General features: G+C 52.2%; 2 protein-coding genes across 4 annotated transcripts; both read right to left on the bottom strand.

Moving 5' to 3' along the window:
- Positions 1 to 1,979: 1,979 nt before the first annotated feature.
- On the bottom strand, positions 1,980 to 8,435 carry IGBP1 (immunoglobulin binding protein 1). 3 transcript variants are annotated; one of them, XM_075720522.1, is made up of 6 exons: positions 8,248 to 8,435; positions 7,751 to 8,056; positions 5,008 to 5,203; positions 3,909 to 3,994; positions 2,737 to 2,849; positions 1,980 to 2,495 (listed from the first exon to the last, which is right to left on the bottom strand). In XM_075720522.1, the coding sequence occupies exons 1-6, from the start codon at positions 8,433 to 8,435 to the stop codon at positions 2,350 to 2,352; spliced, it is 1,035 nt and encodes a 344-aa protein (XP_075576637.1). In that variant the 3' UTR covers positions 1,980 to 2,349. The 3 variants fall into 3 exon arrangements, with proteins under 3 accessions (XP_075576637.1, XP_075576636.1, XP_075576638.1); XM_075720521.1 differs by having other exon boundaries at positions 1,980 to 2,498; XM_075720523.1 differs by lacking the exons at positions 1,980 to 2,495; positions 2,737 to 2,849 and having other exon boundaries at positions 3,960 to 4,602.
- Positions 8,436 to 16,897: 8,462 nt separating this feature from the next.
- On the bottom strand, positions 16,898 to 20,012 carry LOC104029001 (protein Wnt-11b). Its single transcript, XM_075720703.1, has 5 exons — positions 19,945 to 20,012; positions 19,578 to 19,813; positions 18,793 to 19,070; positions 17,883 to 18,175; positions 16,898 to 17,072 (listed from the first exon to the last, which is right to left on the bottom strand). Exons 1-5 carry the CDS (start codon positions 20,010 to 20,012, stop codon positions 16,898 to 16,900), a joined length of 1,050 nt encoding a protein of 349 aa, XP_075576818.1.
- Between the last annotated feature and the right edge of the window lie 247 nt (positions 20,013 to 20,259).

Below are 20,259 nucleotides of genomic sequence, written 5' to 3' on the forward strand. Positions count from 1 at the left end.
GGTGGCAAGGAGTTCTGCGCCAGACCCTCCTGGTTCAGCAGGTTAAAAGGCGAGTTTGGAAATACCGGAGGGCGATTGTGTATCCAGCCGCTTTAACCAGCTGATCCAAGGTAAACCGTCCGCCGCGCAGGGGAGCGGACCCGCTCCGACCCCAGCTTGCAGAGCAAAAAGAGCTGATGGTCCTTGCGAGGATGAGGAGTCACGGCGAGCGGTGAGGAGCTGCCATCGAGAAGGGCAGCTGCCGCTCCTCGGAAAGGCACCACTGCCGGCACTGGCAGCGGCTCGGCGGGGACCGCCTTCCCCTGGGAATGGTACCGTCCGCGCTTTGGGTATTTCACAAACCGCTGTCATGCTCTACCGGTGTGACTCCCCGCCAGAGCCGCCCGAAAACATCATCCCGAAGCTCCCGCTATGGGAACGCAGCCCGCCAGACGGGCCCTGACCCTCAGCCCCGGCGTGTCCAGCACCATCCCCTCCTCTTCCACCCCAACGAGGGGCATCGGGGTCAGCCAGCCCTGCCTGCTAGCCCAGGAGGACTGCAGTACTGCCTGGAGAGGACTGGGGGGAAAAAAAAACAGGAAGAAAAGGAAACGAGCATCACAAAAGCAGCACTGAGATGGGGCTTCAGGCCAACAGCCAAAGGAACAGTGAAAATCCACAGGAAAGGATTCACTAGGGCTACTTCTCAGGATTGTCCTCTCCGGAAGCACTCACTAGGAAGAGCTGGCTAACATCAGATGTACGAAAAGGATGAATACATGTATAGGGTTGCATGCGTTGTTAAAGTAAAAAACATGTTTCATAGGAGAGGTTTGGAACCCAGGAACCCACAAAAACTCATAATCTGCCATTGCGGATTGTAGAGACTCCGTATCTGGAAAAAAGGGCACAAGAGCATTCACAGATGTAGGTTCGGTAAGAGGAGCTGAGATTGCTACCTAAAACTCACCTAAGCTCTCCTGCAGCCTAGCTGGCCCCTTAGGTGTGCCTGAATCATGCTAATAGGAAGGAAAAAACCCCAAATTCTTTCAGAATCCCACTGTCCTGAGGTAGGGGAGCACTCTGCTGATGAGCCCGGCCACGCCAAATCAAGGACGGGAAATGCCCTGTGGCCTGCTCCAGGTAACACGCTGCCACGCACACAAGTAGCAGTGATGCTTTGTTTGGGTTTGGTTTTTTTTTTTTTTTTAATCCCAACATTTGTAACAGGTTTAGAACAACTGCAGTCACGGCTGCCAGCCCACGTTGGGCAACTCCAGAGCTTCCAGCTGTGATTCCTCGCTTTCTTCCCCAACAACACGCCTGCCGCATCAGCGCCAGGTACGGCAGACCAGCCATGCCCTCCCTTCTCAAGCAGTTCAGGATTAGTGCCAGCAGCTATTTAAACGAGCTTCCGAGGAATCCAGAAAAGGTTTTCACCCCTACAGGGTTATTCTGTAAATAGATTTCAAAGCACGCTGACAACCTGTGCACTACTTCGCTTTCGAATACGGCACCATTTGTCCCAGCATTGGCCCCACGAGAGGGTCTGGCATACACGCGTTGCGCGTTACGTTACGTATGCTACAGCCACGCAGCCCCCCCATTACGCTAAGCAAAAGGACAAAACGTTTCTATGAAGGCATTTGTACTATGCGTAGTATCAGCACTTCAAGACATGGCCCTCGAAACGCCCAATCTACTTCACACACAAAAAAAATCCCAAACACTTCAGTCTGCCCACTCGGGGAGGACCAGCGGGATGAGCCTGTGGAAAGGCCACTGCACACCCGGCTGCACACAGACCTCCCCGCTGAGGTGAACGCTGCACGGCAAGCTGGTGCATTCAGAAGCCCCGGCCCAAAAAACTGGTCATCTGACAGTGCCTATTTCCCATCCCCGACTCCCTTGGTTGCTGGAAACCAGCCTTACGGACTTGCTCTGGAAGAGCCTAGGAGGAAGAGCAAGGGATTTTCACAGCAAAAACTAGGCAGCGTAAGAGATTTTATTTTGCTTAAAATAGAGAGGAAAAAAATAAATACATCCACCCACAATACAAAGAGCAGTTTCTAAATTCATGTACTTTTCTTTCAAGGACTTCCTCTGACTGGGAGAACAGAGGCAGCCTGACCCCTCAGAAAGAGCTCCACCTGACAGGAGCTCTGGGGCAGCACCATACATGACCAGTGCACGCAGTCTGACACGTAACGTAAACCAAAGCAAACTGTCACGTTTACTCCTCCGACTCCGGCGCCTCCCAGAGAAGCCATGGATACCTCCGCATATGTACAGCGTATTTACTCCTCTATCTCCAGGACACAGGCAATTCTTACAGGATTTCCAGGCCCCACTCCCTCTGCAGCGAGAGCATCAGCCCACATTCTGCCGGTTGCCGTAGCCTCTCGGGTGTGTATCTTTCCAGTCATCCCAGTTGCGAGCTTTTTGAAGAGCTTCCTCATCATCCTCCTCCTCTTTTTTCTCCTGCTGCTGCTTCTGCAACTCTTCATCGGTTATACCTGCTGAAGGGCAAGAACAGGAGCGAGGGGCAGTAAGGCAGTGCAAGATCCCTAGGCAAGTTCTCAAATCAGAAGCCCTGCCAGGAGCTGGTCGCTAGCAACGCAGTTATTCGCACAGCCTAACGAAGTCTGGTCTTACTCTTCCTCAGCCAGCGCGTGTTTTACACCCTGAACACACCCCCACTCACCCTCTGCCTCAAGAGGAATTCTCTATCCCAATCTTTGCCTTCCCCCTCTGTACCTGGTGTTCGCTGAGGCGCGCTCTGACCAGACACGACTCCTTGCCTTCGGCGCTGCTCATACCAGTCATCCACGGTCATAGTAGGCAGGCCGGGATATCCAGCACCAAACACTCTACAGGAAGAGAGAGACAGCCAAAGGTGGCACTTTACATCGCTATGAATGAGCGGCAACATAGACAGCCATGCGCGGAACTACTGCCTAATCCGATCTGTACCAACAATATAAGGCATGTTATCAAGGAGGGCTTGAGAACAAACGTATCTCTACAGCCCGGGCCTTCAGCAAGAGACTTGCCAGTGACCCAGCCGTGACAGCATTTTTTTAAAGAGTTCATCCTGCTCGTTTGGAGAAGTCAGGGCCGTTCTAGTCCAAAGACCCTGAATCACTTCTCCAGTCCAAAGGAGAACACTCTGTGCTAGCACAGCTTGCCAAGGAGGCCCCTGGGAATGGAATTAGGCACGGCTCAGCTAAATAGATACATGGAAGGCTCAGGGCAAATAATGTCAAAAGCATGACAAGAAATCTGGCTCCTATCCCATTTTGTGCTTTAGCTGCCATATTCCTTGCAAGAATCAGACAGTGCCACAAAGTGCTCAGGTCTTGATACCCTGGGGAAAGCCTTATAGTTAAAAACTGTATTATCGTGCCTGATGATTCTCTGGTAGGTATCACATCTTCCCAGCCCCTAAGATCACTTATTTGAATTCACTGAAATCTTCCAGAGTTTACATTAGATTAAGAGGACCACATGTGCTTTTCACTGCTGGGCTTTTTATTTTAACAGTGAAGAACAATCCTGCTATAGCACATAGAGGTTAGAGGGGCAGATAAGCCTCGCCTCTCCACAGCTTACCAAACAGCAAGCACGTGGCCTATAAACTAACACAGTAATATTTGCTTAACACGATCTCTTCTGCCATCCCAACAGGAGGAAACAGCATTAGCCAAGACACTGCAGCATGCTGGCAACAGAAGAAATCAGAGAAAGTTCAAGAAATGCATTAGATGTTCCCCCCATCCCCTGCCCGGATGCACAACACACGCCATCTTGATGCGACACGCTGCCTGAAGGTAACAACTGGTTTTCTGCATTTGAAAGTGTATCTTAGGCTTGATGTGAGAACAGAGCACTGCCTCGTACTGTGTCTAAATAATTAGAAAACAACATACTTAGCCTGAGCAGCATCCCGGGTAAGAATGAAAGGTTTCAACGGAGCCCTGACTTGCTGAGAAGTACCGTGTCGTGGTGCTGAAGACTGAAGATGCAAACAACAGTCACAAGATAATCGTGTAGATGAGAATCCCCTTCTCTGTTTCCCACCCCCAACAAGTTATTGCAGGTCTTGTAGAAAAGAAATGCCTCTGCTGTCAGAGCAACATCCCAAGATGGACAATTCAGGCCTTAATCCACTTTAAATCATGAACTCCATCTGTGAGCTTCTACAAATCACTTCTCTCTGTGCCTCTGTTACACCCGCTCTGATCAAAGCAGAAAGCTGACAGAGCTAAACCAGATCAGCTCAGATCAAAGCATGAAATATAGCTTATTTTTCCCAGGGATCAAACGCAGTACATTCTGAAGCAAGTAGAGCTCATCATTCCCGATGATATCACCCAGGGCACTACAGAAGAGCAGAGTTCTGCAACACCAACAATGAACTGCACGAACCAGCTGTGCCAACAAAGCTAGCCTATGGTCTGTGTCAGCACATTAGGGGTTTTTATTTCTACACAGGCACTTTAGGCAAGTAACATAAAGCCCAGAAACACTATTCTGCAAAGGAACTGCAGGTCTACAAGAAGCTTTCAGAATGGGCATTTGTTTCTTTAACAACCGGACACTTGGTAGGCCAGAAGCGTAGGTCTGAAAGAAATCACAAGGGTCATCTTTTAATTTACAGATGTACTTAGTTCTTTAGAGTTCAGGGTCTGGCAGAACCCAGTACAGTGCAGAAAAGCCTCTGCACGCAGACTGGTTCAGCTCTGATACTCAATGCTGTAGCATTTCACAAGCCATGACTGTCTAGAACATGTGGTATCACTGGACAGTGACTAATCCAAAAATCAAACTACTACCTGTTCAGAATTAAACCAAACCCCACCTGCTTGTGCTGTGATTGAGCTAAATTTCAATCGAGGATTCATGGAATAAAACTTATGAAACTCTGCTATTGAATTCCCCTGAGGTTCATTTACCTGCAACAGTGTCTATCATCTGGTCTAACTATCTGCAGTCCACAGGACCTGCAGTGCAAGAGGGATCTCATACCTGTTTCGCTGTACCTCTGCTCCTCAGGATGACCATTTCTTGGTCAATACTCTCAATTTCCTCAAGGCTGGTGTTGATCCATTTCTGGATTTGTAGTACATAAAATTCCCGTATCTGATCTTCATCTGCTTGCCCGCTCTCCACAAAGGTTCTCATAGAAGCCAACCTGTTCTCCAGTTCTTTCTTCTGCTTATATCTGTCTCAAAGAGAACCAAAAAAAAAAAAAAAGAGAGGGAAAAAAGAGAGAACCAGGGAAGTTGTTGAGTCACCATCCCTGGAAGTATATAAAAGACATGTAGACGTGGCACTTAGGGATATGGTTTAGCGGTGGACTTGGCAGTGTTAGGTTAATGGTTGGACTCGATTTTAAAGGTCTTTTTCAACCTAAACGATTCTATGATTCTACAATGAGATCATTTAAGTAACCCTTCTCTAACACAGCCTAGACACAGTGTTTTCTAAAATAAACAATTTCCTATTTCTTGCAATTCAATCAAATGTGGTTAGAGAGCTACCTCCTGTCCCAATCCTTTTTGAACTGCTTTTCAGAGGTGACAGTTGCTGACCAGCGCTCATCAGGGCCTGCAAATCCCAGACATTCATAAAGCTCCTCATGTCTTTGACAAATTTCCTTCTGCGAGGAGAACCCACTCATTTAAGAACTGAGTAAGAGTCCTGCAGATGTAAAGCAGTGACTTACAGGAATGTACCCTTACAAAGTGAAGGAGCACTGGTGGCACCAGATCATACCGGTTGTCATTTACTGATGACCTCTAACGACACGTAAGCAAGAGGCAAAACGCCAAGCAGGGGGATCCATCTCCCCCCCTTCATCTGACTGACAACAGCAGGTTTTTGACAAATGAAAACTACAGAAATCAGAAGAGTTCCAATCTGCTTAAAAAAGGCTTTAAAAATGCACGGTTATATACATATATGCAGCACCAAAATCTTTTCCTCCCACCTTCCCCATCACTTCCATCCATCAACTCAAATTTAGACATTACACAGGATCTTTACCACTCCTTGTCAGTCGTTTAATATGATTTCACTTATTTAAAAAGAAAATTGTATATAAAAAGGAAGGTTGTGATGGTTTAGTGTTGTAATTTAAGTATCTCCTGTCTGTTAAAAGCAGCTTTAAGTAGACGGTCTAAATTTAGAGGCGCCTCTCTCAATTATTTTTTTCTTCTCCTAGAAGTTGAGCAATCCTTGAAAATTAAGCCTCCCAGGTAAAATTAGGCAAGTCTGGCAACACTAATCTCCTAAACAGGACTTTAACTCATCAGTTCCTTCACTGAGAAAACCAATATAATAGTTATTTTGAGTTGCTTCTATATGACACAAAGATATCAAGAAGTCACTTAAGAGGCAGATTAAAACACTTTTCCAATTTCTGCCTCGGGTGTTTTTGTGTGTGCATGTTGATTTTTAATATAATTTTGGCTTTCTGGATTTTTTGACCTTTTCATGAATTAGTTATTAAAGGGGGGAACCACCTATATAATAGACTTCCAGGCTAAATCTGTGTGTCCCACTTCCTTCAGTTATAGTGCCGCCTCAATAACAAACAGTAAGAACCAAGGATTAGAAACCTACGGGAGCCGAAAGGACAAGGAGCATACAAGAGTCGTTCTAAAAACCAAACCCGCCCACAAGTGCTCCACAGAGAACCCCCAAAACCACATCTTAACTGGCTGAGCTTCTGACTGCCCAGCCCTGTCCTGCAGGGAAGCAAACCACTCCATTCCCGTCTGGCTTTATGCTCCACAGCGGGATAAGTTCTCTTCAGTTGGCCGCTGCAATCCCAGCGTGCTCCCGGGGACGCCGCGGCGCGTGCTCATTCAGAGAGCAAGGCTAAAGGCAGCTTCACGCAGTCCATGCGTGTTACTGAAAGCAAACGCAATTGCAATGCCTCACCCTGATCAAGTACTAACCTGCTTGCGACAGAACTCACAATGCAGGCAACTCCCGTCGCTCTTCAAGCAGGAGTCACGGTACAGGCAAACACAAGCCCTCGGCGAGAGGGGAGTTCACTCGTAACCAAAGCCCTGACTGCAGCACCTACAAAACTCACTCGCGCTTGGGAGATGACGTGCAGCCCTGAGACCGCTGACAAGCAGCCTGTGCTGAAAAGGCTTTGCTGCGCTGACCCCAAAGGCCCCCGTGTGTTCTAGTGTCCCCAACCCGTCTCAGTTTAGGTTACTGTCTAGAATATAAATCATATTTTTGTATTCTTGCAATTTAAACAGCTCTTGAGCTCAGTTTGGGCCTCTTGGTGCTACCATAATAAGCAACAACTTGATTGTCAAAATCCCCAACTAAAACATGATAAAGAGGGATCAACCACTTTTTAAAGATTTGATAAGAACATTGGTAGCTAACTTCCAATGTGGGTGGCTTTACGCTGTTAGCAGCGATTAAAGAACTAATCATAGGAGCTTTCGTGCAGTTCTTCTTCAAAGACCAGAAACTAAAGGCACAAATACACCTCCCCAGTCTGTGCACAATCCAACACCATCAAATATTACGTGGTGCATAACTTAAAATGAATGCTTTATGGTCAAAGTATTCCAGTATCAAGGGAAGCAGTTCTTCCCCGACTTTAAAAAAAGTGGTTGAGGCCTCTTTGCCATGTCCTCCCTGACAGCCCTTGTCCGTACAATCTCGTGCTGCCCGAGGCTCTCCCCTTCTCTTAAACTGATTCCCAAAAGCCTTTAAAGAGCGCAAAGCAAGAGCCTACCTTTCGATTTTGGCTTGCCTACTCGATGCCATGGCCACCAGGCTGGGCTGGGCAGCAGCAGGGCCCCCCGGGGACGGGCTCCCGGCATCTTCCTCCCCCGGGGGGCTGGCGGGGGGCAGGTGGAAGCTGCCCAGCCCGTAGCTCCTGCAGAGCGTGAGGAAGCGCCAGAAATGGGCCCGAGCGCTCTCCAGGTGCTCCAGCCTCCTGCTCAGGTCGACCTGCTTCAGCGTCAGGGCCCCCAGCAAGGCGGGCAGCAGCAGGTACTTCAGGTCGGCCGAGGCGATCTCCTCCAGCTCCTCGTTCTCGCTGCAAGCAAGGGGAGAGATGAGCCGAGCCTTCCCCTTCCCGCTCCCGGCCAGGCCCAGCCCGCTCCGCGGTGGCTCGGAGGCCCGTGTGGAGGCGGCGGAAGGAACGGAGGAGCCTCGGAGGAGCCCCCCGGGGCCCAGGCCGGGGCCCAGGCCCGGGCCCTTCCCTCCCCTCCCCTCCCCTCCGCTCACCTGAACAGGTCCAGCTGCGCCACCATGGCGGCCGCCTGCTGCAGGGCGTCCAGCCCCTGCCGCACCTTATCCTGCACGGCTGGGGCCCCCGAGGACGGCTCGGCGCCGGTCTCCACCTCCTCCCAGAGCCGCCGGCCCGCCGCCAGCAGCTCCGCCAGCCGCGGCCCCGCACCGGCCCCCTCCGCCATGCTGGGCCGGGAAGGCGCCGCCGCGGAACCGCTTCCGGGTCGGCCGCCGGCGACCCCGCCCCTCCCGCCATCTTGGTGAGGGCAGGGCGGGCCGCCATCTTGGTACGGGCGGGCCGCCATCTTGGTAGGGCCTGAGGAGGCCTTCGCGGGCCCACCGGGACCCGGGCTCGCCCCTCCGCACCGAGCAGCGCCCGGGACCCCTGCGGCTGTCCTGGGCTCGCCCACACGAGGCTCGGCGGGGCCGTGGGCCCTCACGTGCATCCCGTGCTCCCAAAGCTCGTCCCCGTGGTTTCTGCCCGGTGCGGAGGCCTCCCCGCATGGTGCCAGGGAGCTCCCGGGGGAGGTGGCATTGAGCCTGTGCTGTTTTTGTTTATGGTTTATCCCATAAACGAGCAAAAATGAAGATAATGAGATAAATGGACAGAAAGCACGCGCCTCCTGCTCCAGAAAAAGGAGCTAGAGGGACGAGGAGGGCGTTAATGGCGCTGAAATTACTACGCTACCCTTAATTGGTTTAGCGATGACATTGAGCCTTGGGACACCGGCTGTGTTCGGTGTGGGCTTGTGCCGCACAGGGCTACGGCTGCGTAGCCTGGGACCTTCGTCTGGCAGACGATCCCGGCAGCACGCAGCGCACAGCCTGAACGCTCAGGAGCGTCGTGCTAGGTTTTGTTCTTTTAAGCACGGCGCCTTCCATTTCTTCTCTCTGTATTCTTGTTGTGACAAAAGTAAGAGAAGCAGCCCTTTTCATTCCTTTTTCATTTAGCTCCTAAGTCCCTTCTTACAATACCTCTGAAATTTGAACAGGCACACGTGTCCTGGTTTCGGCTGGGATAGAGTTAATTTTCTTCCTAGTAGCTGGCATAGTGCTGTGGTTTGGATTTAGGATGAGAAGAATGCTGATCACACGCTGATGGTTTAGTTGTTGCTCAGCACTGCTTATGCCAGTCAAGGACTTTTCAGCTTCCCATGCTTTGCCAGGGGCACAAGAAGCTGGGAGGGGGCACAGCCAGAACAGTTGATCCCAACTGACCAAAGGGCTGTTCCATACCATACGGCGTCATGGGCAGTATGGAAACTGGGGGTGTTGGCCGGGGGGCAGCGATCCCTGCTTGGGAACGGGCTGGGTATCAGTCGGTGGGTACACCGATACACACTTGCTTTGTATATCATTATTATTATATTGTTGTTATTACTACTACTATTGTACTTGCTTTTATTTCAATTATTAAACTGTTCTTATCTCACCCCAAGAGCGTTTCTCACTCTTACTCTTGCAATTCTCTCCCCGATCCCACCAGGGCAGGGGGAGTGGGTGAGCGGCTGCCTGGTGCTTAGTTGCTGGCTGGGGCTAAACCACGACAACAAGGCACGTAAGGGTTAAAGCCGGGCTTTTAGGAACTGATGTTGGTCCCTTAGAAACACAGGTAATTGACCTAGATGGGAGAAATTCATATGGCATAATAATAATTCCAGGCCGGCTGGAAGCACTCGGCCACCAAGAATGAGTCAGTTTACGATTACTCTGTTTGTTTTCTTCATACCTACGTGAGATAGCGCAATAAAAAGTTACTTATAAATAACAGAAGAGCAGTGGGGTTTAGGTTCCCGTTGTCTGTGCCCCGAGTACCCCGCGGTGGTGTCACTCTCCTGTCACCCTCCCTCCGTGTGACTGCTTTGCTCAGACTGCAAAGGCAGGCGCCGGTAGGGTCAGGTACATCAAGAGTTGACCGCGTCGCTCTGTGCTGTTCCTGCACGCCAGGTAGGAGGTGAAGAACAACGCTGTGTCTGGCGGTGGGAAAATTAATTAGTGTAATGACTGGAAGTGGAATGGGGCCAGGAATCTACAGCCCCTTGTTCCTCACTAGCAGAAGATGCTTTGGCATCTCCAACAATTGCAACTAGTTAGCTTTCATCAAGGCAATACCACTCTCAGTACAGTGTCTCACCCCTTCATATGTATTAGTTAAAAGCGACGGTAAAGCTATCACATCATCACCACCCCTAACCGCTAAGATCCAACATTTCAGCAGCACTTTAAAGAATCAGAGCAAAAGAGACTGCTAGAGTGAACTCCTCTGTTATCCTTTGTGTTACCCAAAGAGTCTCTGAGCAGTTGCCAGATCACCTTTCTATAGGATATCTGTTTAATCTTTAACAAACATCTCCTCAGGGCATTCTCCTTGGAGGCCTTCACCTCTCAGAGCAAGCCAGGCAGGTTCATAGGCTTGCTCTCCAAGTCACTGTGAATAGGCCAATGATGGAGCGTGGGATCTCAGCCCACCTCCCCTCCCCTTAGAACTGGGGGGTGGACGAGGCAGTTTTGACCCCGATTGTCAGAGGCAGCACAGGACAGGCCTTGAGCAGCACATTATCCCGGCCCACCAGGCAAGTTAGACCAAGAGAATAGGAAATCCGTGTGAGGCTCAGTTTCCTTTGAGATGGAGAGGGCTTTGCCTCTAAGAGCCAAGTGGGTTAGCTGGTTGGATGCTCCTGGATCTCCTTGCTAGAAGTTAATCAGCCTCCCTGTTTTTACCTGCTGTCCCAACTGGTCAAGAATAGGTTTCGGTTACACCATGGAGGCATGAAATCAGTCAGGGTTAGCGACCAGAATCACCCACAGTCCACTCTTCAGCTCCAGCGTAGCAAACTGCAAGTACCCGCACATGTTCTCCTCCTGCCTGAGGTCTGCCGGGCAGGACATGGTTTTTCGAGCTGCCCCTTCTAATTACAGAGCTAATGTTCTCAACACAAGGAAAAAAAGAAATGATTCTTTGGGCAGTATAATTACCCAGCAAGCCCCTATTCACACCACAATGAGCCTCAAGCTGGGGACTACAGGAATAGTAGCTGTGATTAGTCCCACCACATGTGAAAAGGGGGAGTTTCCAGAGCTTTGGCAAGCTGGGGCTTGATCTCTCCCGCTCCCCAGTTCTGCCAGGTGTCTCAGTGTGGTAGGTTTTCAGCATAAAGTCGCTGTCTAGGGCTCAGCTTCAGCTTCTGGAGGGTTCTTAACATTTCCACTTCCAGACATGAAGCGTGGCTGCGTGCTTTCCATTATACAGGTAGTAAAACCGACCGCCACGGTGTATTGCATTTAACTCACATGTGTAGAACATCTGGCTGTGCACATCCAGAAGGCCTGGCGGTGCTTCCCAGGAGCTCCAGAATGTTACATGTACATCCAGTCTTCCTGGAAGGTGTTACAGCTTCTGCATGTCATCCGACAGCACACGAGCACTGCTCCAGGCAGACTGAAGCATGCCTGGAAATTCCTTACTCCACCACACAGGACATGCATGGTGGTCACAGCTGACACCATACGCAAGCTGAGAAAGTCCTCAAAATCTGTATGGCCCCGGTTCCGGGTTGGTGGGAGGATGCTCCTGGAAAAGCCCAGTTGGATGGCAGCCCCAGAGTGGCTCACAGGCCCACGTCAGCTTCTGCTCTGGAGATCTGGAGAGGAGACTGTTCTGCAGGTCCCTCCCTGCTTTAACTCACTTTCTGACGGACCTTGGAGGCAGTCACCCCAGGGATGCACAAAGGGAAGGTGCTACTACTTAGTGATTCAACAAGAAGGCCACTGCATCTTCTCTGTAGTGGCAGAAAGGCGATTCGAAAAGCCCACCGTGAGCAGCCTCCAGGATGCTGCCCGCACGGACCGTGGATGAGTTTAAGCAAGCGAGAGGGAGAAATATGGGCTGGTGAAGGGAGACTAGGGTGCTCAGCAATGCCACCCTGCTCCTCCTGGCCTCTGCGGATGTGATGGGGATACCACAAACCTGCGGTATCTGGGACTTTTCCACTCTGATTGAGCAACTTGCTGAAATACAGGGTTCAGAGCTGGAAGGGATGCCAGCCTGCCCAGCCTAGGAGAAGGGATGGAGGTCTGCTTCCCCCTGGAACCTCACACAGCCATTGCTGCAACTGTCCTTCAAGCTATGCCCAAGGGCCCTCAGTCTGCAGCCTAGTTCCCCCTCTGGTCTTATGGCTGTTACTCACCTATGTTGATTTGTCCCTGTCCCTCAGCTGAAGATCCCCATAAGGATGACAAATAATAATAGGGATTGTCCTTAGGACATGATGATATTGCTGAACACCCCAGAAATAAAGGAGAACAGAGATGCAAGGGTTTTTCCTTAAGTACAAGCATTTACTCATGTTTGTGTCTTGCGGTGTGATAGTGTAGGCACCAACCGTCCCAAAGGTCAAAGCAACATCCCCCAAATATTTACATCAGTACAGATGTTGATCAACAGCTGAGCCCCCAGACAGCGGCCCCATCCCGTGCCGCCTTCTTGCTCTGGCTCAGCTTGCTTTGTGAAGAGCACAAGCAAAAAGCAGGTGGAAGTCCTGACCCATGGTCCTGTCCGAGCTGCGATCCAGGGCTGAACGGAAGAAATATCCCAACATGTTCTTGAACACAGAGTCATTCTTCCTCCAAAATGCTTGCTTGGTTACCGACAGCTTGTTTCCCTTGCTCAGATTATCCTCCTGGAATAAGTTCTGCAGCATCCCTCAATAAATAAAGAAATAAAAGGGGAAAAAATTGTCAGTGCTTTGGCAGCAAAGTCAAAAGAGTCCATGAAAATCACTCTCCTTTCTCCAGACTTCATTGTCTGCACAAGTCTAACCAGCAGGGAACGATCACATTCATACCAGTGTTACTCCTTTCAAGCCCAAATTAAAAATCGAGCAGTCACCAAGAGGAGGCTTTCCATAGCAAACCCCTTGCCTGGTTCTCACCACATTTCATGTAGAGGGATGGTTTTCTTCTGCGCGCAATCCATTTTTAGAGCCACCTCTCTCATGTCAGTTCACAGCTCCAGAAAGTGAAAGACTTCTGCCACGGCCGTGGAGAATTCAGCTCCAGGGAGTCTCATTTCCAGAGAGACAGATAAACAAAAAGCCACAAGACATCAGGAAAAATGGCTAATGACAGGAAAGTCAAAGAGGTAGATCCGTCACATTAGCAGTGAGCCTGGCGAGGGTTCGTGAAGGAGAGGGTAATGACAGCAGCCTACCGCAGTCTGGAGAGGACCGATTGTGAAAGCGGGGCAAAAGAAACGCATGAGGAAGTGTCTGAAGGGCTATGAAGCCACAATTGTTGCAGAGATGCTCTCACTTTCAGGGACACCGCTACTGTCCTTGCCCAGGTTTATGCAGGTCCTGAAGGGCCATCTGCCAGAGCTGGAGATGTTTGTGGTGGAAGCAAAGGTGTAGAGGGTTAGAGAAAAGCCCTCTTGCACCAATTTCTCTGGCAGAGGGTTGCACTGACTGGTGCTGGAAGCCACTGGAGGGTGATATCAGGGTCCAAGTTTTCCCATTTTTTACCTCAGAGGGAGCTTGTGCTAGCCCAGGTGGGGTGAAGGGGCTCCGTGTTCCCCTGGCACCTTCCTGCTGGCTTTTCTGCCCAAGCAGGGGCAGAGAGAGAAAAATGCATCTCATCAGGTGGATCCCCTCAACCCTTGGGACCAAGCACAGGGTTTATTCCCTCTGGATCCATCATCTGATGCCAACTGCCTTGCTCTGGCTCTTGGTCCATGGGAAATTCTTCCAGTGCAGCAGATCTCACCAGCCTTGTGAATCCAGGTGTGGGCCCAGATTACGACACCTCCCACTCTGAGCATTGTCACTTACCTGTCACCTCCCCACCATCGTCCTTCCTGCCAGCCTGACCCTTTGCACCCTTTGACTAATTACTGTGCTTTCCAATTTCCCGCAGGACACAAACAGAGCCCGAGGTCCTCACTGCTGATTGACCCCTCCGGTCCTTTCCCAGCTCTTCCCTGTTGAGCTTGCAGTCAAGATGCAAGGAGCAAGAGGAGGAGGAGGAGAGGACTCTGCATATTCAGCACTTGACCCTGCCTTTTCCCAGGCAGAAATTCAAATGGAACCTCTCTAGGAGGGGATCACGACATCTCCATGGGGCATTCCTAGCTATTGTGGCTCCTCTCCTCTACCCCAGGCTATGTGTGTTTGTAGTTACCAAATGCAAATCACATTTCCCACCCTCCTGGCTGAATCTCTCACTCCACCAGATCCTTCCCCTGTTTTTTTTCTAACACCAGCTCATTTTGCAATGCTCTGCAGAGTTCACAGCCCCTCCCGGTTTCACCTCCCTCTGATCTGGCAATGCGCAGATGATGGCTATAGGGAAGGTATTTAAGCAATCCTCCTAATTAAGTACCTGCACCACCTCTCAACTCAGCCTGGCTCTGGACACAGAAACTGCAGATATTTTACAGCCTGGCAGCTGAAGACTCCCTTTTCTGAGGAATGCCAGTGACTAACCCCTAATTGCATTTTAAAAGAAAAACTCAAGATAGCTTTTTGGCCTTCGGCAGCTGTGACCGAAGCCTTGCAGCTGTGGCTTTACTGTCACTCTGGGAAGGCTAGATGTCAGCAGCCAGATCAAGTCAATGGCACATTAACAACTGATAATGATAGTTAACTCACTTGGTTAACTGTGGGAGCATATGCTTCACCCCCAAGCATTTCAACTTCCAGCTCCCAGGCTTGTCTCAAACCACCTTTGACTCTCGGCTCTTACTGTTCATACAGAAACCTGGAGCACATTAAGTGGAGGGGATGGTTTACAATAAAAGCTCATGAATTGATTCCATGACCCAGCAGAGGCTATTGAAAATGATGGAATGAATATGGAAATGAGTAATCGTACAGCTGGACTCGGGGCTGGACGTGGCCAACTCCATTCAATGCAAACCACAAATAAACCCAGGCGCACGCAAAGCCACCAGAGTCTCAAGGTCATGGTGTGAGCTGCAGGAAATTGCCCTAGGATTTCCATCACGTTTACCTGTCCTCCTTGTGCTGCGGGTTCTCCTCAGCACCTGTGTATTTAGACTCATCCTTTCTCTCCAAAGGCTGCATAACCAGGAATCCCTTATCCCATGTAAGCGCTCAGCCAGCTCCCACACTAGGGGAAATGGGGTCCATCAGAGCTCCCTCCCCTGGCTCCCGACACACACGCTTGGCTAGTCCAGCCCATGTTCACAAGGATCAGAAAATAATCCCAGACTGCCTCAGTTTCCAGCCACCAGTGCTGAATCCCAGGAAGCCGGATTCCTTGCTGGCTTCCTTCCTCAGAAACCTGAGGAAGCGGGCGATAGAAACCTTCCGACAGGTTTTCCTTGTGTGCACAGTAGCTGAGGCTGACAGATATCTGTAATTAAAGGCAAACCTGGGCCAACGAGCAGCAGAAAGAGTTAAAACCGAACTGGTCCCCCGCTGCGTGTAAGGGTACGGACATGGGACTTTACGCTCTCCTTACAGCCTCGCTTTCTCTGTGGCCAGCTGAGGAGGAGATGGAGGAAGGAGGTTGTCCTAGGAAACATGTCACAGAAAGGTACAGGATAACACATTTATTTAAAAAACACACACCAGAATCCCACTTACATGAAGTATAGAGGCTAAAGGCTCGTTCTTATTTCCCAAGGGCCCTGAAGTCGTGTCCTCTCTCCAGGCCAGAGTGCCAGCACACCTGGTATTAAGGGGGTGGAAGGAGTGGTCTGAAGACCTTAGTGGTCTAGAAGAAGGAGCAGGAAGGACAAGCCATGAGTATGCCACGCGTTGAGTGGGCTTCTACCTCCAACCCAAGCCCAGAGGGCAGAAGCTGCAGTGCTGCCATGGCTGCCGCCTCAATACAAGGCTGCTAGGTGCAGTTTTGCCACGCTGCCCTGCTTTGCCAGCCCCTGGGACCGCTCCTGTCCCTAGGTCTGTGTGCCATCATCAGTCAAAGACGAAGGCTCGTTACTGTGAGAGCAGCGGCAGTCTCCGTGCAGGTCATGGGGAGGATTGATGAGTTCTGCCTCCTGGAGCGATAACTTGTTCTGCCTTTGTCCAGGCCTGCTCTTCGTTTCAGATGCTGCAAAGGGCACTGGACCAGTATTTGCCCCTGAGGAGGAACATTCAGTGGTGTTGGGTGAGCCCAGAGCAGAAACCTACCCCCAAAATAGCCGCCTGTGACCCCCTCACCTGAAGCAGCTTTCTTCCCCTGCAGCCTTCTCCCAATGGGCAACTCTCTACCCCCCTTCCCATCCATCACTCCTGGCTTTCAGGCCACTGTCAGAAACCTCCTGCAAAGAGACAATGGCAGCCCAGGGTCCCCATTCACCCCTGGAGAAAAGGGCCTGTGCATGCAGAGTGATAAATGGCTCGTCCCCAGCTGGAGACAGAGGGCTGGACGCTCCCGATCCGCTGCAGGAGGGCAGCCCTTTGTCTTGCTCTGGAGCGATGGAGCAGAGGTCGGCCCCCGGTCTTAGGCTTCCCGGCATCTCTCAGTTTGAGGTCTTCCGTGGTAATGCGAAAGTCCAGGCTTCCCGCATAGCCCCCTTCTTGCCGTAGCTCCGAGCATCCCTTGCGGTTGGCGTTCGGTCTCCAGCTGTGCCCCGGAGGAGACCAGCGCAAGAGTCCTCCCGCCTGCCGTGACGCCTCTGGCGTTATTTACAGACGTATCTCTCCACCTTCCGCCGACACTTCTTGCACACCACGTAGCAGCACCAGTGATACTTGCAGTGACACCTCTCCACCACCTCCTCCGTGTAGGCGTTGTAGCCGCGGCCGCAGCACATCAGGTTGCAACCGTCGCTGCCCACGGAGGTCTTGTTGCATTGCCTGTCAAGGGGAGGACGCACAAGCGGGAGCTGCAGGAGCATACCTGCCCACCCATGGCGATGGTGAGGACCACAGCTCTCTGCCCTGGCCTCCTCCCAGCGCTTACGTGCCCGTAGCAGGAGGCAGCGAGATGCAGGGGTCTGCTTGCAGACCGGGGCTGATGTCAGCTCACGTTACTATGGCAGTGTTTGAGCAGCCGTGGCTGAGGCTGGGCACGCTCGCTCTGTATCACGCCGGGGGCAGGAACTTCCCATGGAGAAGGAAAAGCGGATGGCTGGGACCGGGAACTTCTGCTACTGCTAAATCTAACAGGGATTGCAAGTCACAGCCCTGAGGCAGCCCTGGCTCAGCCTTCAGGCAAGGCTTCCCCATCCCTCTAAAAACTCCCCCCCGCCCTGCAATCGCTCCAGGAAGGAGACATCTGGGAAGCACCGCAGACTCCAAGGACTGCTGAACCGTTCTGGTTACTGGCAGGCAGCACCCAAAGGCTTGCAGGGAGAGATGGTATTTTCCTTTCTGACTCCTCAGTGGATGAATCCTGTCCTGGGGAGTGGAGCTGACAGACTCTCCGTGAGGGCTCTCCCTTGCCTTTACACCTGCATAGCTCTGTAAAAATAATATCTACCTTCCTGCCCTCCTTGGGACGTAAAGATGCAAAGATTTCGCATCAGTCCCTGTGCGAAATATCCCCCCTATCTAACGGGGTCCACCCATCCACAGCAGCTTCCCGGAGCATGCTCTCAAACCCAGCAGTACAGACACTCGTGGAACGGGAGGCTGAGCTAGAGCGTATTTGCAGCAGTTTCTTACCTATCCTGTGTCCCCAGAGACCCCAGGTGGAGATTCGGCGTGCAGTAGTCGGGAGAGCTGATGAGATAAACCAGATCCGTCTCTTGCATGGGCCTGACGTCCATGTCTTTGGGTATCAGCTGCTTCCTGGGCCCTACGAGCCGGTGGGTCACCTTGACGGCTGCCAGGTACTTGGACTTGAGGTCAGAGGCGATTTCGCCCAGGTTTGGCAGTCCCTTCCAACAGGTCTTCACGGAACAGGAGCCTGAAACACCGTGGCATTTACACTTGGTATCCAGGGAGTCACTCAGCACCTGCAGAAGACAGGAAAAGAGACAAGTTTGCTCCTGCTTTCTCCTGGTACCCGCCCTACCGAGTGATTTGCAAGAGCATCCATGGGAAGTTTTAAGAGATGAAAGAGCTCAGCTGCTTACTGCCACCTTTAAATGAATATAATGGGGCAATCAAGGACCCAGCCCTGCTTCATTCCCCTTGTGATAAGAACCTAACCCTTGGGGAACTCCCCGCTGGAGCTTGCAGTGGGGCTGGTGGCTTCCCTAGCCCCTGTGGGTGCAGGATGGCCACGTCCTCACCTGGGGAACAGGAGTGCATGAAAGCACAAACCCTGGGGAGCCCAGCTGGAGCGGGGCAGGACGGGCGTCTGCTCCCGTGGAAAAAAGTACTGGAAGTACTGGTGCGAAGTGGCAAACATCTTGCCCTGGTTGTGGAAAGGGTGTTTGGGGGAGGGTAGCAGCGGGGGATTTCTGCAAGCACACGCAACTCCACTTTAACCATTTAGTCGCCTCCTGACTTTAAGGACAGCATCCCAACAGCCCGGCCGGAGTTTACTGCCTTACATTAGGCACCTCAGCCCCCCGGGGTTCTGTAAGATGCGCTGGGCTGCAGCAGTCGTGGTGGGCACCGTACCCACCTGCCGCCCTGCCGCGTTGTTATGTAGATTCATGGCCTTGAGCGCTTGCGTCCCCAGCTTGCTGGATTTTAAGGGACTGTCAGCAAAAGCCGCGCCGAGCTGGAGGCCGTAGCGCAGGTTGTCCCCGCAGCCACCCCATCTGAAATCCGGCCCGGGGACCTCCGAGGGGACGGAGCCACAGGAGCAGAGAGGGAGCTCTCCTGAGGTGCAGGCTTGGGCGATGGAGTGCGTGACGGCGGCTGCAGCCAGGGCGTAGACAAAGGCGGATTCCCGGGTTCCTGGGAAGAAGAGGGGGAGATCTCCTTCCTCCCTGCCCAGCCAAACACTCCTCTCAAAGATCTCACAATGCAAATGAGGGATTTTTTTCCGTGCAACAGGATAAAACCAAGGCCCAGCGTTTTTCTCGCGCTGTATTTTTAACCTGTGCCACCCATTATATTATGCTGTCAGTACACAGCCTGCATCCCCACCTCTTCTCCATTTTTTCTGGAGCCTCTAGCCCCTGTTTTTGTTTGAAATGGAAGTTACTGCCCCTCATCTCCTGCAGATCTAAGCTGCATAGGGTTAACACCAGCGTAATGGCAGCAAGTTTCTCCAAAATTGACACCCATCAGCTGAGCAGCAGCACTGTATGTAAAGCGCTACCTGCCTGGAAAGTTACGTGGGGGAGAAAGAGGAGCACGAACGCAGCAGCTGAAGCAACCTTTACCTTTCAGCAGGTCAGGGCTAAAGGCTACGCGGAGCGGAAGGAGGAGCACAAACGCAGCGGACGAAGCAACCTTTACCTTTCAGCAGGTCAGGGCCAAAGCTGGGGGCACGCTGGATGGAGGAGCAGTTCCACCTCATGTCTGCAAAGGTCTTCTGGCAGACGCTTTTGGTCTGGTGGGCAGCCCGGACGATGCTGTGCATGACCTCCAGGTTCCTCCGGCACATCTGGAACTGGTCGGGCACCAGCCCGGCGAGCAGCCGGCAGTGGTGGCTTTCATTCCAGGCCACCCCGCTGCCACTCTCCGTCAGCCCGCTGCGGGGAGAGGATGGGTGTCAGCGGGGTGGGGGGGACCACAGGCACCCCTCCGGGGACCCAGCCAGAGAGGGGGAGCCCCAAAGGGGGGTACCGGGGAGGGGGTGCATCCCCCCGGGGCCACTACTCACAGCCACTGGATGGCCGCGGAGAGCCCCAGCTGGCACAGCAGCGTGGCGGCGGCGGTGGGGTGGCCCATGGCGGTGGGGTGGCCCATGGCCAGGACACCGGGGCTGGGACGGGGGCCACCGCCCCCTTTTATAGCCGCGGGCAGCGTAGTCCTGCCCCCCGGGGAGGGGAACAAAGGCGGTTTCGGTGCCATTCACAGCGGGTTAGAGCCGGGGAGGGGGGTGTGTGGGGGGGTATAGCTGCTGTTAGCTGTCAACATCTCCGAAACAGCACCTGGGAAGCGATTAAGAAATGACCCACTGCAGGATGGAGCTGGG

The sequence above is a fragment of the Pelecanus crispus genome, chromosome 13 (genome assembly GCF_030463565.1).
Source record: "Pelecanus crispus isolate bPelCri1 chromosome 13, bPelCri1.pri, whole genome shotgun sequence".
NCBI lineage: Eukaryota > Metazoa > Chordata > Aves > Pelecaniformes > Pelecanidae > Pelecanus > Pelecanus crispus.